Here is a 24,607-nt window from a genome sequence, read left to right on the forward strand (position 1 = left end):
TCGACCGGGCTTCCGTATTATCCACTTAATCCACGCCTTCGTGTATTAATTGAAGTTGAAAAAAGAGCTTTTTAACATTTATTATCAACAATTTACGAGACTTTTCGGCTGTAACTCATTGGATTTCAGAAATTGCTTACTTAACTACCATGTCCCTCGGTACGTCATACCAATGATTTTATATCGTTTTAATGAAATGCATATAGTTTTTGAAATGTTTACAGTAAATAACTAAATTTAGCTAGTGTAACGTAATCTGAAAAATTTAACAAACTTTAAAATAGTAATCAAAGTTTCATTGTACCTCCACAATTTGACAATACCCTGGAAGTTTTACTTACTTATGTTGATAATAAATATTTTTACACATGTCTCAATATATACTATTAATATTTTATTTTTTTGGACAAGACAGCAGGTATAAATAACAAAATCGTAAATACTTGATCATGAAAAAAAGAATAAGTAATAGTTTTTGCCTTAACTTGCAAAAACGACTGTAAACCCTAGTAGAAAAAATAATATGTCGATTTGTACATGAACTAGTCGATTGACTAGTATAATTACACTAGAAAGCACTCTATTACAATGTATACAATTTTGACACTTTAATCATTACAGAAATAGATAAGAGTCTTCTTATTATAATATTGGATGTAAATCCAATTCAAAAGCTTGTCAAACAAGTCTTGACTCATGGACTCGATTCTACAATTGTTTTTGCCAATGCTCACTTGATGCAAACATCCAACAATCAGCTGGCCATAATGGCATGTCACAGTCAAGGAGCAAAGTTTCTATATCCATTGGAAAAGATAACAGATGTCAGACAATTTGATGGCCAGTACGAAAAGTTCACTCAGTTGGAATGTACTGTGAGACAACAAATACACAAAATAATCAGTGACTTAGCTACCAAAAAAAGCTGTAGTGATGAAAGTTTGATATCTGGTGCCTTGACCATGGCCTTGAGTTATGTTGCACGGCAAGAGAGAGAAAAATATGCTGGAGAAAAGTTGCATGCCAGGATATTGGTCATAACAGCCAGTCATGATTCTGCAACCCAGTACATGAATTATATGAACGTATTTTTCACAGCTCAAAAAATGGTATGTTCTTAGATGTAATTTAATACAGTTATCATCAAAATGATCTGTTTTTTGGTAATTTAATGTAATTACATCTTTCTAGGGGGTGATGCTGGATGTATGTAGTTTGGACCATGAATTGACATTACTGCAACAAGGTTGTGACTTGACTGGTGGAACCTTTTTGAAAATTCCACAGCAAAATGGATTAGCAGGACTACTTCAGTATTTACTTGTATGCTTGAGATAAATATTATGATTTTTTACGCTTAGTTAGGTTTTGGCACTTAACTAATTACCAAACTTATGCCAATTCAAATTCAGTGGGTGTTCCTGCCAGACCCTATAGTTAGATCAAAATTAGTACTGCCGCCACCAGTGAAAGTAGACTATCGAGCAGCTTGCTTTTGTCATCAAGAATTGGTCGATACTGGATTTGTTTGCTCAGTTTGTCTGTCAAGTAAGATTTTTTTTCAATTAAAAAATGTTTAAAAAATAATAATGTATTCATGAATCATTTGCAATTGTAGTTTTTTGTAAATTCAGTCCAATCTGCACCACTTGCCAGTAAGAATTTTTCACTTTAATTTATGCAATAATTAACTGAAACATGAAATAATGCAACTTTTTTTTATTTTAGCACTGTATTTAAGAATCCAGCACCAATTCCAATGAAAATAAAGAAAAAAAAGAAGACTGTTGATCTTGTACATTAAATACTGCATAATATTTACAATATAATACTTTTCTGCAGTACTGCTGAAGGGAATAAGATTATTATACATTTAAATTATAGTAATTAATAATAAAATTATTTTTTATTCATTATGTAATATATGTACAAAGTCTTTTATAATAAATTACATGTTTTTTAAAATAGATGTAGAAGTTATCACTTTCAATTTTAATTATGAATAATCTTAGTTTAGTATGAGTTTCCCAAACTATAGAATGTATTTAACAAGTGTTATTAAAGTATTAGTCTACTAAATGTAAAAATTTAAAGATTATTTTATGTTTCATGATGTTACACGTTACAACTGGTAAATAGAATTTTGAAAAAAAATACAAGATCTAGTAATAATTATTTTTAGAAATCAAACTGCCGACAAATTGGAATCTTTTAGTTTACGATTGGTAATAAGGCATTGACAATAAATTAGTAGCAAATTTTTGGGGAGATGCTAGAGAGTTTCGACTGAACTAGGACTTTATTTAAGATTGGACGAATTTTCTGGTTAATTAAATAATTATCAAAAAATTACAGTTATTTACAAGTTCTGACCAAGATCTCATTTTCGAAGAGTCAACTACGGAATTTTTCAACAATATTCAATGTGTACAAATTTCATAGAAAAGGAAAACTTGACTGCATAAACAATGGCACGTTGGGAATAGTTTCCAAAGCAACAATGCTTCACCCTGAATGAAATCGTCTAAAAAGTAAAACAAACTGCAGCATGGTAAACTAAGAAAATCAAATTTTTTTCAACACTTAATACTGTCTTCTTTCGTGTTGCATCATGAAGTTTCTCATGATAACATTTTAATTTGCTTCACGAATCTGTGCTCTTTACTCATAGACGAATTAGGTTTTCTAATCATATGGAAAACAATCTCGATTTTTTCAAATGAACGATTCTTTGAAGCTAATTGTCTGTTGAAACAACCATACCCAAACAGCAAATATTTCTAATAAATGGCACAAGGTTTAGGCTCAAAAAAGATATCAAATAGGTATTTAAACATCGAAAAATAATCAAGTTATAGAAAAAAGACATAATAATATGTTAATACTAAAATGTAGGGATATGTATTTTTTGAATTGAAATAAGAACGTTTGTGGTTAGTTTTACTTTGATAATTTTTAATTTTATATTGAAGTTAAAAAATATAAGGCATATTTGAGTAAAAATAAATAGATTTTTTAATATAAACTAATCGATTGATTCATACAGCATTTGCAACATAACGTATGTCCCATACAGTTTTCACGCAGAGGTACATCACGACGAGAACATTACCTTAGCTGACTTACTAAAATTTGATTAAAAATCACGGAAAAAATATTTCAACTCTAGAAATACTTGTAATTAAGTAGTTGTGTATAAACGACACAGTGTAACAAAAAAGGTAAAACAAACACAGTGACATAAATACTTCACACCCACAGGTTGAAAGTTATCCAACTGGAATTTTTCAAAGATTACAACCACAAATTTGCTGATAAAAATTTGAAACACAAAAATTACATATACGCAAAGTTAGATGGACAAGCCGAATACCGATACGATACAGTACATGGACTTATTCTCCCAGCGAACGGTACAGCTGCCATCGGTTGCATTGTCCCAATAGCATGAGCTTGCAGTATGCAGACCAGCGCCGTTTTTCTGCATTATTGTGCAAGTAACTATATATTTATAAGCCTTTTGTAGACCGACTAGCTTTCCCAGACAACTCTCTACAACGTTTGACGTCCACTGGTTCACTTTGCTGTGGGAGTAGGCATTACCTCCTATGGAGACTTCAATTGCTTCCTTAATTATTTTACTGACATCGTCCACCACGAACTGAACTTCTTCTGCCATATCTTCCATTCTGAGCAGGCACCAAATATTTCTTAGCTAGTAATTTGATCAAATTTGTGGTTTGTCTGTCTGGTACAAATGACGGTTGCTCCTCTTTGAAGCGTAAATTTACTGTTCTGAAACAAAATATGTTGTACAAATTGATTATTGACTGCTAAGATGCACAGGGGCTTGAGAGAAACTTTGCTTGTCAACTAATTGACCTATTTAATGGTAGCACAAAGAAAATAGTACCTATTACAACTTTCTACATTTACACCAGGAATTAGGACTTTAAAAGTTTTAATTGTATTGATGTTTACATGAAAATACATATATATGAGGCAAGGTTACAAGACTTTGATTGGAAAACGTGATGTAAAAATGTTGTTGAGAAAAATATAATGTGTATATTGTGTACCTACTACATTTTAAGAAGACGTTCACTTTATTTTGTTGAAATTGGATTAACGAGAAATAATTTAAAAAATTACAAATTACAAATAAATTATAAAAAACACAACGAAATGTTTCGACACACTCACTAACACAATTACGTATTTTTTATTGACTAAAAACTTATCTAACTCAACCTGAAAAAAAAAATCGACTTATAGCGGAATTGTTTGAGAGTCATGATGTTTAAAAAAAAATGAATACTATATATAAATGATATATATAAATTTAAGACAAACCAAAATAAAAACATACAACATCATCCAAAAAATTTTGTATTTCTAAACATAACAATTTACGATTATCATTACGCCTACCTCCTGAAGAACAACGAATTATAGAATATATGTGCGATACATGGTAACAAAACTTTTTACAAGTTTTCACAAGAGTTTTTGTATGGTGTGATGGTGTGTATGTAAAAGAACTACTTAATATACTTAATTAAAACTTAATTGTTGAAAAAAGTTATTATATATATATCAAAAGCTTATAGCTACCGACGATATAGTACCGACGTATGATATCGATATGCGACTTGGTGAAGTGAGTGCATGTTTTGTGTGGAGTGGTGGGGGGAAAAGATTCAGGATATCAGGAAAAAAAATTTATTATAAAAAAGTTGGGGTCACGTCGACGTGAAAATTAAGCTGGTGAAAATGGTGATTATCTCCCGTTCCAGTAATTAAAATCAGTGTTGAGTCACGCCTACACGTTTGCTCGAGACAAATTTTGTTGCCGTGAATTTTCAAAATCAATCATCAGTGTTTTTCTCATTGAAATTTGTTTAAACAACAAACCGGCTTTTGATGTGTACTGAAAGATAGAGGTTAGGTGTGACAGTTTCCCGAGAATCAGAGTTTTATTTTATTTTTTTCTACATTAATAATAATTGATTGATAACATGCTCAGGCAAGTCGTTGACTTTGTCGATGACGAGGTTGAGCTTTAAGGGCTCGGGTTGACTTGGTTACGTAATTTTGAGTTCGGTTCATGGGAGGTTTCTTTTGGATGTCACGTCCGCGGGTGTTAAATCACGAGATTTCTGCTCGGGTTTTTCTCTTTTAAGTACATGCACTTACGTGATTTCAGGAGAAATCGCTTGTTTTTTCAGTACTCCGAACGAAATAGTTGACAGTTCATAGTTGTTTATCTTGCATTTCATTGATTTTTTGGGCCTCGAGCTTTAAATTTTTCGTGTGTCATATTTTTGTGCAACATGAGACAATGTATAAAATATTTATAATTTACTGATAAATGTTAACTAGTCGTTTAAAAACATATGGTCAGAAAATTGCAAAGTTTTCAACGAAAGCATAAATTTAATTACTTTATAATTTTTATTTATTTTTATAATTTAGTTTTGTAATTTAAATTTATCATTTAACTGTGCATTTCTTACGCACACATTTTTTGTAGTGTTGATAAAAGATTCAGAGTTAATAGTTTTTGTTTGTCACTCTGGAGGCCCAATAATTCTATGATGTTCATTTATTTTCCAAACAGTTAACACAAGTTACAAGATGATGTAAGCATGTTACATTGTAGCATCACCATTTTTTAGTTTCAGAATTTTTCAGCTTGTAAATCGAGTTTGTCCGTAGTGACAAGGTCAGCCCATGCAAGAACAAAATTCAACATATTTTATCAAAATTCACTTGTGACAAGATTCAGTTTGGTATGTATACATCAAAATCAAAACGCTGGCATAAGAGATCAGCCATGCAGATTTTACTCCAATGCAAGGCCTGGCTTTATTTCCAAATTCTTGGACAACATCAAGCAAGAAATGCAAAAAAACAAGGAAATGAAAGAATCTTTGAAGAAGTTCAGAGAAGAAGCTGAGAAATTAGAACATTCTGAAGCATTGCAGTCAGCAAGAAAAAAATTTCACTCTGTCGAATCGGAGGCCAGCAAAAGTTCTGAGGCATTAAAAGGAAGGATCGAAGAGTTCAGTAAAAAGGTTGGTAAAGGTTTCTTCTTTATTAGATAATTTAAAATGGCAATTCTAAGATTATTTTCATCACAGTTTGAAGAAGTTTTACAAGAAACCAGCAAAACTGAAATGGGAAAAAAAATGGGAGCTCTGACTGACGAAATATCGAAGGCAGCTAAGGAAGCTGATAAATTTTTTACCCAAAAAGGTGAAGCTCTAGGAAAGAGTAATGCCTTTCAAACTATTTCACAGACAGCAGAGGCTGTAAAAAAAGAATTGGATAGTCAGGGTATAGAAGGTTTGTGCGATTGATCCACTAAATTATCAACATTTCAATAATTATTTTGATTAATCTTCCATTATGGTATCTTAACCACAGGTAAAGTATACAGTGCACCCAAAGTATTGAGAAAAAGAAAAGAAGTAGCAGACATCAGTTCTGATAAACAAGTGGAAGCTAACTTAGATGCTACAGGAGTGGAATTGCACAAAGATTCGAAATTTTATCAATCGTGGCAAAACTTTAAGGTCATTTTTGACAATACTTAACAAGAATCTACGTTTAAATTTTTTTTTATCAATTATTGATTGATGTGTTTTTAATGTACAGGACAAAAATCCATACGTGAACAAAGTGCTAGACTGGAAAATAAAATACGAAGAATCAGAAAATCCCGTTGTAAGAGCCTCAAGGTTACTCACTGACAAAGTTACCGACATCGTTGGTGGTATGTTCCAGAAGACCGAGCTGTCAGAAACTTTGACAGAAATTTGTAAACTCGATCCTAATTTTGACAAAGTTAAGTTCCTCAAAGATTGTGAAACTGACATCATCCCTAACGTTCTTGAAGCATGGATGCGTGGAAATCTTGAAGTTTTGAAAGACTGGTGTCATGAAGCTCCTTACAATGTCATTTCCCAGCCCATACAGCAAGCGTTGAAAATGGGCTATCGTTTGGACAATAAAATTCTTGGTACGTATTTTAAAACAAACTTGAAAAAACTGTAAAAACTCGAATGCAATTTTTTATTTCACTTTTTATTATCTATTTGTAGATATTGAAAACGTGGATTTACTAATGGGCAAAATGATGGACCAAGGCCCAGTCTTAGCCATAAATTTCACGTGTCAGCAGATAATGTGCATACGTGACGCGAAATCGAACGTCGTTGAGGGTGACCCTGATAAAATCTTGCGTGTCAACTATGTGTGGGTGTTATGTCGCGATCCCACGGAATTGAATCCAAAGTCTGCCTGGCGACTACTAGAAGCTGGTGCCAGCAGTACCGAACAGTTTGTCTAGTGAAAGTTGATAGGAAAAAGAACAAAAAATGTATGTAACATATTTAAAATAATTGATGCCAATGTCTGTGACTCGAGTGCGTCTTGTGTTCTATCGAATACATGTATAAATAGATAGGGATGATAAAGAATCAGACTAGATGTAGATGAATGCATGACGAAGCCTTGAGGAGCTCTATGTATATGTATTTGACATAACTTTATATTCTGAGTAATGAATACTGTTTTTTTTATTACAAAATCAGTTTTTTTTTCCTTGACTTAATTATTATATGCTTTTGTTGACTGCTTTAATCTAATAGATAATTTTTACTACACAAACTCTATGCGCTTTTCTTTATCTCTAATTGCTGTGATAGAAAATTGTTCATTAGAGCTCCAATCAATAATATAAAGCGTTTTTAAAAATCTTCGTCACGCCAAAGCGGCCAAAGAGAATTCTGGCTAATTATACGTACATAAATTTTATTAATGAATTAAAAAATGTAATCTGTAAATGGACATATAAATAACGAATGTTAAGAAAAATGTTTTGAACTATTTCTGTAAATATGATATGTATATCAAGATCGAAAATTCACCATTCAAGAGTATTGTTTTGCTCTGCAGGATGTAGATAGATGACTGTAAAAAATACAGTTGAAGTACTATCTTTGTAAATACATTTTTATAGAAAAAATTGTGATGTTTATTGGACCTTAATATTCACCTTTCCAGATAAAAAAATAAATAACATTTTTTGCAAATAAAATAATATGACTGAGTAGATGCTATCAAGGCTTGGTTGTCTTTAAAAATTAATAATCATCCAAGATAAAAATTAAAAATTATATTCTACTGCAGAAAAAAAACAGAATATTAAAAATATTACCTTGATGTATTGCCAACGGTGGAGACTGACTTTTTATACGCAAAACCCCCTGATCCGCTAATTTTCGGAAAAATCATCAGAATTAACAAGTACATATGTGCTGTATTGGCTCTTGTCGAAGTGTGTTCCAAAAATATGAAGGTACTTTACAAAAGATATAAAACTTAATGATTTGGCGGATGAATTTATTCATTTATTTCTCGTGCTCTGTGCCAGGCAACATTAGCACGTCGTCGTTATCCAACTAACAACCAAAGTCTTAGACAATTTAAATGTTATCAAGCGCATTCAGAAGCTTATACAAGTCTATTAATTTGGAATCGTTCGATTTCGTTTTAAATCCCTAGTTAACTCAGAGCGCAACTCCCTTGAGCTTGACGTTATCAATGGGAAGCTCTGGTTTAAACGTCGGTTTTTAGCGTATTGAGTCGACTTATTAAAATTTTTTATTATTAGAAGATTTCTTAAATATTTTTTTTAATACGAAATCTTTTGGTACAACAAAAAGTTGAAGTATTTTAAATTTGGCTATCATGATAAAATGAAATGACAACTGCTTAATGTGATTACAGATACAAAATATTAGGTCTAGAACTTGTGAATATCGTATATTTACAACTAATTCATAAATGTTAAAATTATTCAGTTCATTCATGATGTTTTCAAAGAATTCTTAATCTACTATGTTGATAGTAAAAAAACTGTCGCTATCAATTCAACACCAAAGAAATTTCCTTTTGCATATTTAAAATTATCTATTGTAATGAGATGTAAACAGCAATGAAGTTTAAAATAAACAAAAAAGAATAAAATCGAATTGCCAACACCCAATAAAGGGAATTTAACTTGTTTGGTGCAAAATTCAATGACTTACACGAATCCTTCATTAATTTACTCTTACCCGGTTCATTGTTTATTAAAAAAGTGATTATCAAGTTGTAAAATAATGACGAATGATTTTAAACATGTCGAACAATGATGTGGATACCGCTGTCGGTGTCGATTGGCTGCGACAACTCACCAACTTTAAGGGCAAAAGCAGCCTCCTCAAATGGCTTTTGCATCTGACCCCGACCGAACGGGCCTAGGTTGCCGTTGCGTTTAGCGGAACTGCAATCGCTGTACTTGGCAGCAAGTTCGCCAAAATCTGCCTCTTTTGACACAATTTGTTCTCTGTAAGCTAAAAAAAAAAACAGTAATGCTTGTCAATGAACTTGTTCACTGTCACATTGTACACTCAGAGTCCAAAGCTATGAAAAATCGACATAGCTAACATTTAATGATCTCTAGAGCTTCAGCCTTGGATCTGGTTATGTTTTGTTCCCGCCAAGATGCGGGACGACGAGAGCCCACATGCTTGACTAGTATGTGAGAACATTCCACCTCGTCTGGCCCATCTGCAGACTTGCCATTTCCAGGAGCAGCTGGCTTGTCTGGTCGATCCCACTGACTCTCCTTTGTATGAACATTTAAATAGTAATGCTGGCCTGTGAAAAAAATTAATTATGTTGACATTACCATAGCAATGTGTGTTTAACATTTGATGAATGCATGCGTACCAGTAGAGCGGCTCAGACGTTTTTCCCATCCTGCTGGCAGTTCTTCGTCACCCATGATTCCTTTTATGGGCTGATCAACAAACAAAGTGTGGTCCCTGGTCTCTGAACTCAAAGTTGTCTCTTAGAAATCTGCAGATCACAAACGCAAATATTAATACAGAGATCAAACAGATCATACAATATAATTGATTTGAGAAAGCGGAAAAACACTAAACCACTAAACTCACGCCAAACACGCGGCTTTCTAGTCGATAAATGGATAGAAATTCTTTTAATGAAAATTTTTTGTAAGTTATAAGGTGTGCATTAATAGAGGTATGAGAGGAAAAGTAGAAATATATAATGGAGGGGACGAAAGATGAACCTGGAGGAAAGAAAATGTAGTGAGCCGGTGTTCGCGATCCGCGACGTCCACGACAGCAAGGTGAGGAAAAGAGAGAGAAAGAGATGCTCAAGCAGAGAGAAAAGAGAACAGCAATAGCAAGAGAGAGAAAATGCAGGCGATGGAAAGATCAAGTACGGGCGAGAAAAATCTACATCTTTAAATCATTCTAACTATATTAAAATCCATACCTACTTTCCGCGAGCGTGTGTTAACTCCCTTTCTAATGTCTCTGCATTACCCAGCCTCTCTATGGAACTGAAAATAATAAAGATTAATAATTACTTAAATCACTCTTTGTACATAAAAGAACTCTGGCAGTGCATTTACCCTAATTTTTCGGTGCGGCTCCAAATTCCGAATTGTACTTTATCTATTCTACTTATAATCTCTCCAAAAATGCCTAACCGCAATTAACAAAAATTTTTAGTGTACCAGCGCCATCTAACGTTGCGGATTTCACGGGCTAACGCAAACTATTTTCTAGGGGAACCGTCTTGAAAAAGTCCCTAGATTCTAGGGATTTGCGGAAGAAGTAAATCACTAGACATGTATATAGATATACATGTAGGTCGAAAATCGCAGACGTGCACGTCTGAAGGGCTGAAGGGTCTATTTGCGTGCATCGATAAGGCTCGAGATTGATGGTGGGTGACAATTGTTACATTTTTGGAAAAGTTTAGTAAGTATTTTTAGTTATACTTACATGCATGTGATCATCAATCTCGAGAGTTATATTATATATTGCGTATTTCGAAGCACGCAAATAGACACCTGCAGTATATCTCGCTGTCGGTAGTGTCGGTCTACTGTCAACACAGCAGGGCCGATATCGTTGCTGTACCGACGGTTGGCTGATTCGGTCGCACTGAAGGTCTCCCTCTTATCTCGTGCCGACTGTCGGTACAGCAGGATTTTCAACGCTAGATGGCGCTACACCCAAATGCAATTTCGATCCGACGACCGAGACGAGCTTTGGGCTTTGGGGTTTGGGGGTCTATTTGCGTGCTTCGATATATACGCAATATAACCAACGCGAGGTATGGTGCGTGGGTGACAATTGTTACATTTTTGGCAAATTTAAATGCGTGTGACCATCAATCTTGAGCAGTATTGTGTATTTCGATGCACGCAAATATATTTCTAGTGATTTACTTCTTCCATAAATCCCTATAATCTAGGGACTTTTTCAAGACGGTTCCCCTAGAAAATAGTTTGCGTTAGCCCGTGAAATCCGCAACGCTAGATGGCGCTGATACTCTACATTACGATGCATCATGCATGCATGCAATCATGCAATAATAATAACAATATATATAAATGAAAACGCTTGCGTTGGTTCTGCAAGTCCGCAAACACGATGCAGCATGCGGAGAAATTGAAAGAAATCTCATTAAATAATTAAAAAGCCTGCTCTTTTGTTTTCTAAAGAGCAGAATCGGAAATTGTACAATATATATAAGTAGATTATCACTGCAGCAATTGCAGCATACTTAATCTATGATGACACTGATGACAGCTTGACAGCAGATACTGGCGAAAGTTGTTTATCACTGTAAATGGAATGAAAAGTGCAAACGAAATGAGCAAATCTTGCCAAATTTGCAAACTCGATCGAGGAATTTTGGACGATGTCTCGTTTCATAGGTATGAATTTATTACATAAAAAAAAAAAAAAAAAAAAAACGTTTCTTTGAGTCTGATATTATAATAATACATTGGGGCATCAAGTAATACATCCTTCGAATGTTAGGTTAAAAACATGTTTTTACATGTATATTATTATTGACTTGTTGGTAGTAAAAAATTTTTGTTGATTTGTAAAAAAAATACTTTTTATATTAGATGTTTTCCATGATGATGTTAATTATATTATGTTTTGATTTAAAATTGGTTGATTTGTTTATTTAAGCTTTCCAAAAGAGCAGGAAATGAGAGACAAATGGTCTGCAGCCATAGGTAAAGAAATTGGTGACCTTGGCTATGTGTGCAGTCAGCACTTTGAAGAAAAGAATTTTTACTACAAAGTATTTGGCAATGGTGTCAGGAGGTATTTGTTTAACACGAGTGTGCCATCAGCAGAGATAATCAATGAGTATGACATTCTAAAACATTCAATCATCAAGCCGTGCTCTATGAATGATTATATTGTTATTGTTGCTGTATTTTTTTAGTAAACGTTCAAAACATGCAAATGAAGAATGGTGTCGGAAAAACCAAAAAATAGTGAGTCTGCCAGGAAAATATGGTATTTATAATGCCTACATTATAGTTGATGATGATGATGGTGATGATGGTGATAGTTCTCCATCCCAAGCAGACAGTGAAATTTCAATAAAAATCGAAGATTCAGATAAAAATTTGAATGAGATTGAACAGCCAATTATTACAGATGAAATAGAAACTGAAACTGTTAAAGTTGAATGCTCTGATGTTAAGGACAAGAATTTAGGTGTTCTCTGTAATATTTTCTACACCATTAATGAATTGGATGCTATAGAAAAGAACAAGAACAAAAAGTCAACATCAAAAAGGTAATATTACCTAATCATCTACTACATGCAAATTTATATTTTACTTTCATTAATTTTTGGAATTCAGGTACCATTAAGTTTTTCTTTTGTTTTGTTTGCTGTAATATAATATTTCTGTTTCAGAAAAGACAATGAACCTGAAATCCCCAGAAAGAAACGACGTTTTAGTAATGCACGTACTGTAGGGGATCTAACAAGGGGAGATTTCACTTCTGATGCTGCTTGGGAAATGGTCAAAAACTATGTTATGGATACAAAGAAAAATGAAAGATTGGCAAATAAGACAATGAAAAGTCTCTCTGACAAGAACACTTACTTAGAAAAACTTTTAGAAGAAATCAAACGAAGACAAAGGGCCAAGTGTGAAACAAAAAATCAATAGAAAGATATTTTAGTTTTATGAGTCGAGATTCTCATTTTTATATAATGTTGTAATTTTAAGTGGTAAATGTTAATGTATTTATAATCATAAATAATTACTTAAAGTGTAGCAAACAGATAAAGTATTTTTCTATTAAATATATATTGCATGGACTTTGACTAGATTCCTTTATTAATTAGTTACCAGTGTTTTTAAGGGCTTACAGCACATTATTAGATTCAACATTTTCGAGATCAACTTTTTTTACTTTTTTTTTTTATACTTTTTTATGTTATTAGCTGATTTTATTGTGAAATAAGTGTTTAAATAATCCTAGTTTAATTGTGGAAAAAAGTATACCGCGCTTCTGAACCAAAACAGCACCAACTCCAATTTTAAATTACGCGCTCACGGCGAATTTTGCACCAATGAAAAGGAGAGCACCAAAATTCGAACGATTTTGAATTTAACCGTTTTGAGGGAGCGGTACACTTCTTTCATATGCAGCCATTTGTCAGCCGATTCGCGTCCACGGAATCGTTACCCCTTTACCACGAGAAATTATAGATGAGGACAATGCTCGAGGTAACTTTTTCTTCATTGTAAATTAATTGTTCATTTGACCGGAAGGAAAGCACGACTGACTTATCTTTATTTTTTAGGGCAAAGGGGAGACACGACAAAGGAGGCTCAATGTTTACATACCGAAAAGTGGCTGTTGTTTTCGTGAAACTGTCCAAGTGTCTTTTATCTGCTTGTAAGCAATTGAATTTGACAAAGCTGTTGAGAAACTGGTACTCAACTGAAAAAACGCGCGTGTGTGTGAAGTGTCAAAATGGATTCCTGGGAGAGTCTTGTTTTACAGTGGATCAACTGTCTGTGGGAGACAAATGGGGACCGCATCGCCACTCTGGACCAGTTGGAGGATGGAGTGGTCTATCACAAGTTGATTAGCCAAGTCAAGCCCTGGAGTTCCACGGAATATCATGGCAGTGAGAAAGAAATGGTTCTCCAGTTTTTACATGACGAGTACCCAAAGTTTTCACTGAAAAACAAAAACGAGAGACTCAGACAGCTGTCGATCGCATCACTGGTACTGTCGCGGTTGTCGTTGGAGCCGATTTTTCACAAATCCCTCTGTGCCAATTTAAGTGCTGACATGCAGATAAAAGTAAAGTTAGTGCTCGAATCGGTGTACCCTTTGGGCAAGCAGGTGACAGAGGAGGATTTTTTCAAGATCTTCTCGCTGCAAAAAAAGCCAGACTTTGAGTCGCCAGCACTGAAGCCTAGATTTTTGCTCGAGGAGTTTTTGAAATCCCCCATAATGCGGACAGTCCACAGCGACAGTAAAATTCATGAACAATCCAGGCAGTTAAGAAGATTGAGAGCCGAGATTGAGACCATGTCCTATGAGAAGTCAGAACTTGTGGAAGATATAAAAGCTCAAGAAAAACAGATTAAAGAGTTGCAAAAGAAATTGCATGGCACCTTGATTGAGTTGAAAGCGTTGCGTCAAGTTGATCATAAGGCTAAAGAAGCAGATTTTTTCAGCAAAACTGGCAATGGTACATCCATAGAACTAACTTACAAGAGGGAAGTTCAGAGTTTGGAGAGCTACGTGTCTGAATTGCAAAATGAAAATGTCCAGCTGCAGGATGAAAAAAGTCACTTGGCCGACAAAGTCAAGATTTACAAAGAAAAATACAGTGCAATGAAGAATGAGAATCAAAGCAACAGAGAAGCCGTTGAATCTATGTTGCTTCAGTTAGAGAAAAAAGAAGAAGAGCTGGCCGAATTGAAACTCAGGCATGAAGAGTTGTGCAATCATTTGAAGGAAAAGTCAAAGGTATTTTTAAATAATGTAAGCTGCGAGTACGATGACAGAAGTATGAATGAGTCGTCTTTTAATAAGTCTCTGAATAAAAGTGAAACCCTAAGCTCTGTAGTTGATATACAGCTGCAAGAGACTCGGAGGGACTTGATAGCTATGCAAAATAACTTTAAGTATATAAATTCAATTCTTACCGTGCTCATCGAAGAGTACAATAAATTGAAAAAACAAGCTAAAGTCTTGGCGGATCAAAACTCTGAAGATGAAGAAAGTCTCGACTCTTTTCATGTAAGTAAAGACGTAAAATCATCTCTTGCAAATGTCTTCAGAGAAGACTCAAAGAGAATTATTTTCTTCGATCTTCTCAATGGCTCTGTTACTCCTGTGGTAAAATTAAATAATCTCACGAGCATGAAAAGTAAGAAAAAATACGCCATGGATTTACTCGATTATAAAGAAAAACTAAAAGTTACATTTAAGTATGGAGAAAATCATGTTGACAAATTTACGTGTACTTTTTATGACGCTTTTTGGCAAAAGTACTGGAATGGAAATTTGTTTGTTCTCTTAAAAGTTATACTTCAAGAAATAACAAAGCTAAAGTTAGAATCTGGCAAAGAAAATGATTTGGATACGTCTCTGATTAGTGTGACACAGTACAAAGGTTTTTCATGTAATGAAATTTATTCTGAATTGTTAAACCTCGTAAAAAACAATTGTAGCGTGAAGTTTAACGTCTCAAAGCCAAAAAAATTATCTAGTGTATCTGTACAAACAGATATAAAAAATTACTCTTCTACAACAGTTCAAACAGATGTAAAAAATTATTGTTCCTCGTACGTGCAAACAGACAATAAGGATTATTCTTCAAAAGAAGCCCAAACGGATGTGAAGATTTATTTTACTACATCTGCTCAAACTGACACAAAAAGTTACTTTTCCACTTCCATTCAAACGGATGTCAAGGAGTATTTGTCTATACCGATTCAAACGGATGAAAAAAGTAATTCATCCATCTCCATCCAGACTGACAACGATGACGAAGTTTCTTCATTCACTCAGGATGAGTTAAAATCGCTACAATCAACGTGGGTTCAGTTGTCTGACTCCATACAATCGGACTCAAAAATTTTCAAGACTCTATCACTATTAAATGATAGCTGGAGCTTAGCATTGAAATCATTTAAAGAAGTCTCTAAAAATTATGAATCTCTGACGCAGCCAGAATTGAAGGAACTTCTTACAGAAAAAGATTCTATTGAGAGTAACATGAAAGAAATTTACAGTCGAAATCTTAAACTTTTATCGATGCATCTCGCCTCCACCGTGCAGATGGTTTCAACGTTGACGAAAGATCTTAGCTTTGGAACGACTTCACTCTCCAAAGAGTATGATTCGGATTTCACGAAAAACTTGACCAACGGATTCTCAGATGTTTTTACAGATATTGACTCGCCAGACAGTTCTAAATTGAGTTTGCTGCAAAGAGAAATAAATGACGAAATCTTCAATGTTAGAGAAAAAATAAACGATTTTGATTCTATAGTTAAGTCTTACGAAGCAAAGTTGAGTTTAACACCTACGAATATTAAAGTTGAGAAGGATAGTTTCAAGGACGAAGAACATGAAATCCCAACTAAACTGTCGAGCGAAGACATTAGTAGATCATCAGAGTTCCAACACTATGTAAAAGAGCTCCACGAAAAGTACGAGACGAAGCTCGAAAAGATGAAGGAGAAAATGAAGTCTGCCTTCAACAATCAGATAACGATCTTGAAAAAGGAGCAAGAAATCGCCCTCAAGAACAAAGTGGACTCCCTTCAGTCAAAGTTCGAATACCAATGTCTCAGCCATACAGAAGAATTGAAAAAGTACAAGAAACACATAGGCGAACTGACCACCCAGCTGTGGGACGTTGGTGAAAAGCTCATCATTGAGAAGCAAAAGAAGGAAGACTTCCACAAGAGGTTCAAAGACCTAAAAACCAAGTGCGAAAACATCGAAAACCAACCCTTTGGTGGAACCACGGCAGTACCAACCAAGTCCAAGCCCGACATGAACGTCTCACAGCTGTCTGACATCACATTCAGCAGCAAGAACAACATCCAGCACGTCCGCGGCTTCCAGATTATGGGAAACGCTTTTAGTAACGAGGACGAGGAGGGCGAGGTTTTTGACACTACTTATCTCACTGACATGCAGAGGCCGCGGGAAAGCCTGTCGACAGTCGACGTCAACCGGCTATCGATCTTGCAGCTGAGAAACTCCAAGTGCAAGCCGCACCTCAAGTCGTCCTACCCTACTGAAGTGCAGCACCTGCCGGCTACTCTGACCGAGGATGACATCAAGAGTGGAAATCCGGAGGAGTTTTTGAACGACAGTTTGAGTCAGAGTTTGCTGACTGGTGAGAAGGTCAAGAGAAAGGTCAGGTCGAGGAACAATTCAGAGACACCGAGACGAAGCCGCAGGTTCAGCAATATATTCCGTAAGCCTAGAATCTCCGTGGATCACAAGTGACCAAGTTGCAGCTGATGAAGATGACATTTCGATGTACAGTGTAAATTAGTTCACGCCTTTTTATATTCGAACCATTTAGTTTGTACTTGTCGCCACACATTTTTTTGTTTCTACATACATTTTTTTTAAGATAAAGTATGATCAAATTATTTGATAAGCTTCGTACATAATAAATATACTGTAGAGTATTTTTTATAAACATAGAACATGCTGATTCTTTTTCCTATCATTCTTGTTGTCAATTTTCCTGTAATTGCTTTGTGCACATTGAGGAAATTGGAACGTCGATACCCAAATCCCATTCAAAATACTTCTATACTAGCACCAAACCGTAACTCGTAACCCAAAATTATGTAATGAAGAAAAATCGTTCCAAAAGATCATACCCTTGCTCCTATAAACTTCAAGCTTATAATTCGAAATTATTTTCTTGTGTTCAATACACACTACATTATGAATGTTTAGCTGTAAAACCTTAATGATTTTAGTAACAACGCTTCGATGTATAGAAAAAGAAAAATATTATTTTACAAATGTGCGCAATAACATTAACTGTAATAAGACTAAAAAACAGTAATGAATGATTCAAGTTCTTTAAAAAAAAGTTAATTTATTTACAAACTTATATTTAAAAGTATATTGAAATAATCGTGGTGTAAAACTCTCGACGGTTAGACGACAAATTACCGTGATAAAGGTAATGGAAAATTTTTAAGGCGTCGTTAATTCAAGTCGAAAATGATTGGACCTTCATTAAGCAACCAAAGAAGTCCGCAGCAATCTCGCAGGAACCCTTTTTATCTGAAATTAATGCATAATCTTAATCAAACTATTTCAAGTATTAGTTAAAACTCATGTTTATACCCTGAATAATTTAGTTTGAAAAAAATTGTTTAATCCTCACAGCAAATATTTGAATCCCATCAAACTAAATTATATTTCGTGGTTTTGGTTGTTAAATTAAACAACTCACCTTCAGTTAAGCATGCCATGGCTCTGTCTAATTTTTCTGGGGACATATTTGGAGAATGGTCGAGTAAGGCTTTGTCATCAATGGTTCCATCCTCCAGCAACTAGAGCAATTGTCAAAACAATTATTTATTTATTTATTTATTTATTTAATCAACGGGACAGAGGCCCAATTACAAAAGTACAAAATTAGATGGTAGTTTACTGACGCAACACATGTACATATAAGTTCAATTAAGCGCAGTTCTGTACATACTATTCAACATTAAATTACAAAAATATTAAATAACAAAAAAATGAGGAAAATAGCGTAGAGCTTAATCTTTAAAGTTATAAAAAAATTTTAAGAATTTTTTTAGAAATTTTTAGTGTAGCTTTTTTAAATTTTTGCAATTCCAGCGCAAAAACAAAAATAATTAAAGAGTTTGAAGATATTTTGCTTCGATAGGTTGCATTAATACACTCAACAATTAAAACTAAGCCTTTTTCTTGTTAAGTTCGCTATGGAAAGATCAATTGAATGACAAATTACAGAAATCAAAGAATATGAATAGTATAAATGTTTGAACTCACAAGAGATTAATTAAACTTACGATATTCATTTTCTCTAGTACACAAGCCAAGAAGCAATGAAGTGGCTCATCCTCGGCCAACTCCCCGTGTCCTTGGAAATCTTTCATGAATTGTCGGATCACAACTAAAAATCGATATTTTCAATCATCTAATTATCTTTGTCATTTCCAGACTTGGACACGGATGCTTTTTAAATTTTTTCGCATTATAATTTTTGCTTAACATGTAAAGCATTATGTGTACTAAAAAAAATTTTTTTTCGTCATTTCTTATAAAAGGGTGTTTAACAAAAATTTTTCTAGTATAAACAAACCATTAAAGTTTGAAAAAGAAAAAAAAATCAAGGTGGAAAAATAGTCAAAGTCATAAAAAAAGAAATTGAAAATTTGATTTGAATTACTTTGCGATAAACTTAAATATATAAAATTTATTTTGCACTTATCTCCTAGAAAATACATTTTTCTCTATATTTTATTGCAACTATTGAATAAAAAAAAGTGATCAACAAAAACAATACTTTTGATTCCGAAAAAAAAATTTTTTTTAAACCGTTTCAAAGTCCATTAAATACTTTTTCCATTGTGCCCAAGCCACTCGTTTCTCGCAAAACCATAAATCGAAAATCACTACGTTATCTACTTGCTGTTTTATTTGAACCAGTGCTGAATCATAATTCTTTTAAGTATGTTTATCATTCAGAATATCAATTTTTTAAAGTCTATTTTGAAAGGAAACTTGATTTTATATTCAGACCAAAGTTTTTCAAGTTAATGCATGTTTAAATTTTGATTTACAATCAACTCGATTTATGCTGAAATTGGCCGCACAGTAAATGAAAATTATTTTAAATCTAATGTACTTTTGACAACATTTATCCAATAATAAATCCATGCCATCAACAACTATTTAACGATTTTCGAAGTAATTATTACGATAAAATTCAACAATTTTTTTCCCTCAAAATTTCTGATAAAATTTATTAGATGCATATACAGTTTTCATTCAACACTCACCCTCATCAACTTTTGTTTGAGCAATGCAATCGTTAGTGTACGACGTATACATCTTGTTATTATGTATTTCTTCGTCAGTGAATCCCTGTTAACAAACCAATGATAAATTAAAAAATTTTATCACGAAATTAGAGTGAAAAAAACAAAGGAAAGTTATAAACGATTCATCCCATACCTCAGGAACGGCACTAACGAAGAAATTTACGACAGAGAATAAAATAATGGTGGTTAATAACTTCATCGCGACTCTATGTACAAGTATGCAATGTAAAATGCGCGTATTCCAGACTACTGTCAAAGAGCTCCCTCGCGAGGAATCGGCACTCTATATATACCCGATTTTCCGTTTGGGCTCGTTATACTGTGGATTGTGTAATTCACGATTGAAAGCTCGCACGTAAGCATTTTTCCCTAAATAGAAAATAGTGTAATTCAGGTGGAAGTTATTTGGTATAATATATACCCCGTGTGTATTATTAACGCGGGAGGTTTGTCGACGTGTGGGTGAAAATGAGGTTAAACGATGGCATTTATGGACAAACGAATGAAGGAAGCCGCCCGTGAAATTAAAGCATATAGGCACCGGAAAAAAATAAAATTAAAAAAAAGCGTAATTCCGCTCGTGGCTTTCTTATAATACGAAAGCATGGCTTAATTAATTTAAAGGTTTGAATATTTGATTTGTGGGGGACATATTATTTTTATAAATTGTAGGCATTTTTTTTTTTTTTTTTGCAATTTTGAGGTCATGTTGGCCTTTTTTTTTTATTATTCAGTGTACGTTTTCCTTGATCAAATGATTGTAAATACAAATAAAGCAATTTTATTCAAAGTGAGTTAAAGTTATTAAAATTATAAATAAAATATAACATAATAACAGTTTTTAATAAAATAGTTTAATAATTTTTATTTCCATTGTACAGAATATACATATTCTTTTTACAAATATTTGTCCCCTTGGCACGACAGTCCCGTGCATTCGCCATGTCTCTTATACTATACGCTTCGAGTTCTAGCCGCCGCCATTTATCTGCTCGTTTACCTACTTTTCTATCTCTTCTATCCCGCAATCTCTCATACCCCTCTTTATTTACCTTTCTTTTCACTTGATCTTTACCCCGTGGCAGTCCCACATGTGCGCATTTAGCCGCTTCTACTTTCTTTCTCGATTCTTCCGTCAGGCTATATCTATACCCCCTTCCTGCGTCTCCCCTTCTTCCCGGTACCTCGGTTCTTGATCTGTTCAGTCTTTCTTTTCTAATTCTCTACTAAATTTACAGAAACACCTAATCGGATCCCCTTTCAGTAAATTTAAAACCTTAGCTCTTACTTCATCTTTCGATCCAGTTAGATCCCACTTTTCCACTTCCATCACCCAAATTTCGCTAATTATTTCCTTTATGCCCAAGCACGTGAAAATGTGTTCAAGTTTTTCCGGTTCTTTTTTGCAGCCCCTACACAATACCTCACTGAATCCTTTATTGCCCGCTCTTCCCACATTACCGCACCTTAGCCTTGTCCATTTATAACATAATAATATATAATGTAATACAACAATGCGTATGTACTTCGACGGAGACAACACAAATAACTGAAGAATCTCCAAAACAATCAGGTCTGGAGGCAAAAGGGTTCTTTATGATTATCACATCAGGGAGCGAACTAGATTTTCTTTTTCACCAAGGGTACCGTAAAAGTCTAAATTAAAAAAAAAAGTAAAATAATAAAAAATTACTCGGAAGTAAAAAAACATGCTTCACGGAAACACCCAATATGTTCATCATAAGCCAAAAATATAAAAATAACCTTTTAACAAAAACCAAAGGTACTTAAGTGTCACATGTTAACAATCACAAATTTACACATTCATTTGAAATCTTTTAAATGTGCTGGTGGCAATAAATATTATTTCTTTACAAAAACCTTTATTGTGTTCTGTGATCTTTGTCGTGTTAAATACTTACTTGTCATTTTCAACTTTATAAATTAATATGGTCATTAAAACATACACGACGTATTAAAATTATATCAACACAAAGAAAACTACAATGATAAATTAATTGATGTACATTTTTTTGCATATATTTAATTGATTTTTACAAGAAATTAAAAAGAAGTGCAGTTAAAATAGTTACATTACAAAACTGACAATTCTTAAAAAATAAGCAACGTAAACAAATTTTTTCAAGGTATCGCCAGTAAGGTCAAACCTACAGAGATGATTTTATCTTCATGAAGCAAGTATAGATTCTTCCGACGGTCTCACAGGAATTGTTTCTACCTGCAACTAAAATAATTTTACCCAAAAGATTAACACTTTCTTAATTCCAAGGCATAGCTGTAATTTCGTGCAATTTAGTTCAATAGTTTTGTCAAACTCTCACTAGTAAGAATTTCACTCATCAACCTACATAGTTCTTAGAAATTATGATTGTTAAAACAAATAATTCAGTGAAATAACTAACCTTCAGGTATGCACTCCGTGGCTTCATTAATTTTTTTCTGGGGCATGTCAGTTGGCATTTCAGACAGCAAAGCTTTTTTGTCAATAGTCCCGTTACGTTTGATCTAAAACATTTATCATAAGAGACATTCGATTAATCAAACAATCCCATAAAAAAGTTCCATTCTCCATTTTCTGTAACATTACGTAATATGTTTGCTAAAATAACAATGAAATCATCATATAAATAAAAAAATTGCTAAGTAAACGTTGATTATTGTAAAGCAATTATCAAAAATCCACGAAACATATAAGTATTTTTTTAACGTACAATATCGTTTTTCTCCAATAAACAGGCTATGAAGCAGTGAAGCTTCTCATCCTGGATCATCTCTCCATTTTCTTGGAACTCTTTAACGAATTGATGAAGTGTTGCTAAAAGATAATCACATTATTTAACACTTTTCTTCTAAACTTATCATTTTATGCAGAGCTGCAGTCAAATAATGTTAGTCAAAGGCCATAATTAATTTCTCGTTTCATAGAATCGGTTTTGCGAATCTACTTGCGTGTAGTTACGATTCGGGCTGTAAAATTCGTTTTTTTTTAAACAAGACTTTTTATTTTTATTAAAAATTAAATTTTTTTTCAATTAAAAACGAGTTTTTTAACCCATTACTATACCTATAAGGGCTAAATCCACACTAAAACCAATTCTTATTTGAACCAGACGTATAATGAATCAAGTTTATGGTCGATCTTTTTTTTCTTTTTATTTATTTTAATATTCTCATAACGACTTTCGACGTAATGAACCAGATGCATGAATTAAAAGCTAAGGGTTCCTACTTAAATTTTCGATTGATCAGAAAATGCCATTAATATACTGACTACTAAATGCATGTGAAATATTTTAATAGACAAAATACATAAAAAAATATTTGGGAATTCGTATACATTCTGATCTCATGTACAAATTCTCAAGTTCATGTTATTACATATATATATATATCAGGAAGGCATACTTTAGTGTATATATTTTTTCAATACAAAAATTTGTAATTTAGATAAACATTTATGATTCTTAAAAGAATCCATACTCTTTATAATCTAAAATTGGTTTTCATATTGAATTTAATATTAACATAGGTGATTTGCCTATACCCTTTTCAACTTTCGTTTCGGCAGCACAATTTTCCACTTCCTGATTAAACTGCTTGGTCTCTTGTTCGTCAGAGAGTCTCTGCATAAAAAATTAAGTAAGTATTATTTTATCAAAACATTTATAAAAAGTTTCATCACAAGCGTGACAAAATAATTGTAAAAGAAAACCAAATGACTCCATACTTGAGGAAGGGCAACAACAAGGCAAGTGATAGCGCACATAATTGTAACAGCAAAGAACTTCATTGTGACAATGTACGTAAATGTTTGTTGCAAAATTCGTGTTGTACTGATTATTACAAAAAATTAAGTCAACCCAAGAAAAATCAGTAATTCTTTATATACCCGACTTTCTATTATATTTCTTGACCTGTTTCAGGGGGTAACATAATTGACAATCCAAAGCCGTGCATGGATATTTTTGTTTTAAAAAGGTGGAAAAAAACGCATGACTCAATCACTTGTGTGAATTTTTGACACCTGTATTTTATACATAGATATGTACAAGTGCGAGTAAGGAGACGATTATATCGATGATTTATACATACATGAATAAATAAAGATAATCGTCCATAAAAATACGACATATCTACGTCTGACTGTGGACGATAAAGTTTTTTGACGTATTTTTAAGTATCATTTATTTTTAAAGTAATGTTGAGTTAGGTAAAATTGTTCTGTCCTTAATCAAATGGTCGTAAAAATAAAGTAATTTAAATGAGGACAAAACAGAAGTATTAAAACTTCATGAAATAGTCATAAGAAAAAAAAAAAAAAATTTTTTTATGTGTGTGTGTTTTCGTGCTTATTTTTTTATTTTTTATTTTTTTTAATAAATAATTATAATAATAAAAAAAATAAAATAAGACAACACGTCAGTTTTTTAAATTGATTTTTTATTCATCACTGTTATAGTAGTAAACAAACAAATTTAATTTAAGTTTTACCCTATAGGGCCTAACGGTATTCTTACAAAAGTCTACTTAGAGTGTAAAGAGTTACTGCATGTAAAATTTTTATTTTAGATTGAAAATTAA

The 24,607-nt window shown here is 33.2% G+C and overlaps 6 protein-coding genes across 11 annotated transcripts; 4 read left to right on the forward strand and 2 right to left on the reverse strand.

Annotated features, from left to right (window-relative positions):
- Positions 1 to 64: 64 nt before the first annotated feature.
- Tfb4 (transcription factor B4) lies at positions 65 to 1,848 on the forward strand. The gene is made up of 6 exons (XM_023391367.2): positions 65 to 159; positions 622 to 1,109; positions 1,192 to 1,323; positions 1,413 to 1,548; positions 1,619 to 1,655; positions 1,729 to 1,848. Exons 1-6 carry the CDS (start codon positions 150 to 152, stop codon positions 1,802 to 1,804), a joined length of 879 nt encoding a protein of 292 aa, XP_023247135.2. The 5' UTR covers positions 65 to 149; the 3' UTR covers positions 1,805 to 1,848.
- Positions 1,849 to 2,108: 260 nt separating this feature from the next.
- On the reverse strand, positions 2,109 to 4,205 carry Dlc90F (dynein light chain 90F). 3 transcript variants are annotated; one of them, XM_014350878.2, is made up of 2 exons: positions 4,084 to 4,205; positions 2,109 to 3,795 (listed from the first exon to the last, which is right to left on the reverse strand). In XM_014350878.2, the coding sequence occupies exon 2, from the start codon at positions 3,686 to 3,688 to the stop codon at positions 3,353 to 3,355; it is 336 nt and encodes a 111-aa protein (XP_014206364.2). In that variant the 5' UTR covers positions 3,689 to 3,795; positions 4,084 to 4,205; the 3' UTR covers positions 2,109 to 3,352. The 3 variants fall into 3 exon arrangements, with proteins under 3 accessions (XP_014206364.2, XP_014206365.2, XP_014206366.2); XM_014350879.2 differs by having other exon boundaries at positions 4,080 to 4,205; XM_014350880.2 differs by lacking the exon at positions 4,084 to 4,205 and adding an exon at positions 3,914 to 4,063.
- Positions 4,206 to 4,736: 531 nt separating this feature from the next.
- LOC106637898 (mitochondrial import inner membrane translocase subunit TIM44) lies at positions 4,737 to 7,970 on the forward strand. The gene is made up of 6 exons (XM_014350868.2): positions 4,737 to 4,776; positions 5,679 to 6,077; positions 6,144 to 6,348; positions 6,430 to 6,578; positions 6,661 to 7,024; positions 7,107 to 7,970. Exons 1-6 carry the CDS (start codon positions 4,774 to 4,776, stop codon positions 7,352 to 7,354), a joined length of 1,368 nt encoding a protein of 455 aa, XP_014206354.2. The 5' UTR covers positions 4,737 to 4,773; the 3' UTR covers positions 7,355 to 7,970.
- A 422-nt stretch (positions 7,971 to 8,392) lies between these two features.
- LOC106637902 (putative peptidyl-prolyl cis-trans isomerase dodo) lies at positions 8,393 to 10,586 on the reverse strand. 4 transcript variants are annotated; one of them, XM_089594229.1, is made up of 5 exons: positions 10,496 to 10,586; positions 10,361 to 10,423; positions 9,784 to 9,912; positions 9,499 to 9,711; positions 8,393 to 9,404 (listed from the first exon to the last, which is right to left on the reverse strand). In XM_089594229.1, the coding sequence occupies exons 3-5, from the start codon at positions 9,836 to 9,838 to the stop codon at positions 9,184 to 9,186; spliced, it is 489 nt and encodes a 162-aa protein (XP_089450355.1). In that variant the 5' UTR covers positions 9,839 to 9,912; positions 10,361 to 10,423; positions 10,496 to 10,586; the 3' UTR covers positions 8,393 to 9,183. The 4 variants fall into 4 exon arrangements, with proteins under 4 accessions (XP_089450355.1, XP_014206361.1, XP_089450357.1 ...); XM_014350875.2 differs by having other exon boundaries at positions 10,357 to 10,423; XM_089594231.1 differs by lacking the exons at positions 10,361 to 10,423; positions 10,496 to 10,586 and adding an exon at positions 10,148 to 10,208.
- A 937-nt stretch (positions 10,587 to 11,523) lies between these two features.
- On the forward strand, positions 11,524 to 13,178 carry LOC106637845 (uncharacterized). Its single transcript, XM_014350804.2, has 4 exons — positions 11,524 to 11,812; positions 12,078 to 12,260; positions 12,340 to 12,699; positions 12,823 to 13,178. Exons 1-4 carry the CDS (start codon positions 11,730 to 11,732, stop codon positions 13,079 to 13,081), a joined length of 885 nt encoding a protein of 294 aa, XP_014206290.2. The 5' UTR covers positions 11,524 to 11,729; the 3' UTR covers positions 13,082 to 13,178.
- Positions 13,179 to 13,551: 373 nt separating this feature from the next.
- mud (mushroom body defect) lies at positions 13,552 to 17,605 on the forward strand. Its single transcript, XM_014350867.2, has 2 exons — positions 13,552 to 13,645; positions 13,723 to 17,605. The coding sequence occupies exon 2, from the start codon at positions 13,896 to 13,898 to the stop codon at positions 17,406 to 17,408; it is 3,513 nt and encodes a 1,170-aa protein (XP_014206353.2). The 5' UTR covers positions 13,552 to 13,645; positions 13,723 to 13,895; the 3' UTR covers positions 17,409 to 17,605.
- Positions 17,606 to 24,607: the final 7,002 nt, after the last annotated feature.

The sequence above is a fragment of the Copidosoma floridanum genome, unplaced genomic scaffold (genome assembly GCF_036245765.1).
Source record: "Copidosoma floridanum isolate Cflo_tuat_1 unplaced genomic scaffold, Cflo_Japanese_pri ptg000021l, whole genome shotgun sequence".
In the NCBI taxonomy this organism is placed as follows: domain Eukaryota; kingdom Metazoa; phylum Arthropoda; class Insecta; order Hymenoptera; family Encyrtidae; genus Copidosoma; species Copidosoma floridanum.

Bases quoted from the DNA above. Each gene is read 5' to 3' on its own strand.
- Tfb4 (XM_023391367.2), top strand. The intron at 1,110-1,191 runs GTATGTTCTTAG...ACATCTTTCTAG, and splicing joins TTTTCACAGCTCAAAAAATG to GGGGTGATGCTGGATGTATG. The intron at 1,324-1,412 runs GTATGCTTGAGA...ATTCAAATTCAG, and splicing joins GACTACTTCAGTATTTACTT to TGGGTGTTCCTGCCAGACCC.
- Dlc90F (XM_014350878.2), bottom strand. From the start codon at position 3,688: ATGGAAGATATGGCAGAAGAAGTTCAGTTCGTGGTGGACGATGTCAGT.
- LOC106637898 (XM_014350868.2), top strand. The intron at 6,078-6,143 runs GTTGGTAAAGGT...TTTTCATCACAG, and splicing joins TCGAAGAGTTCAGTAAAAAG to TTTGAAGAAGTTTTACAAGA. The intron at 6,579-6,660 runs GTCATTTTTGAC...TTTAATGTACAG, and splicing joins AATCGTGGCAAAACTTTAAG to GACAAAAATCCATACGTGAA.
- LOC106637902 (XM_089594229.1), bottom strand. From the start codon at position 9,838: ATGGGTGACGAAGAACTGCCAGCAGGATGGGAAAAACGTCTGAGCCGC. The intron at 9,712-9,783 runs GTACGCATGCAT...TTTTTTTCACAG, and splicing joins ACGTCTGAGCCGCTCTACTG to GCCAGCATTACTATTTAAAT. The intron at 9,405-9,498 runs GTTAGCTATGTC...TTTTTTTTTTAG, and splicing joins AGCTCTAGAGATCATTAAAT to CTTACAGAGAACAAATTGTG.
- LOC106637845 (XM_014350804.2), top strand. From the start codon at position 11,730: ATGAAAAGTGCAAACGAAATGAGCAAATCTTGCCAAATTTGCAAACTC. The intron at 11,813-12,077 runs GTATGAATTTAT...TGTTTATTTAAG, and splicing joins GACGATGTCTCGTTTCATAG to CTTTCCAAAAGAGCAGGAAA. The intron at 12,261-12,339 runs GTATGACATTCT...GTATTTTTTTAG, and splicing joins TCAGCAGAGATAATCAATGA to TAAACGTTCAAAACATGCAA.
- mud (XM_014350867.2), top strand. From the start codon at position 13,896: ATGGATTCCTGGGAGAGTCTTGTTTTACAGTGGATCAACTGTCTGTGG.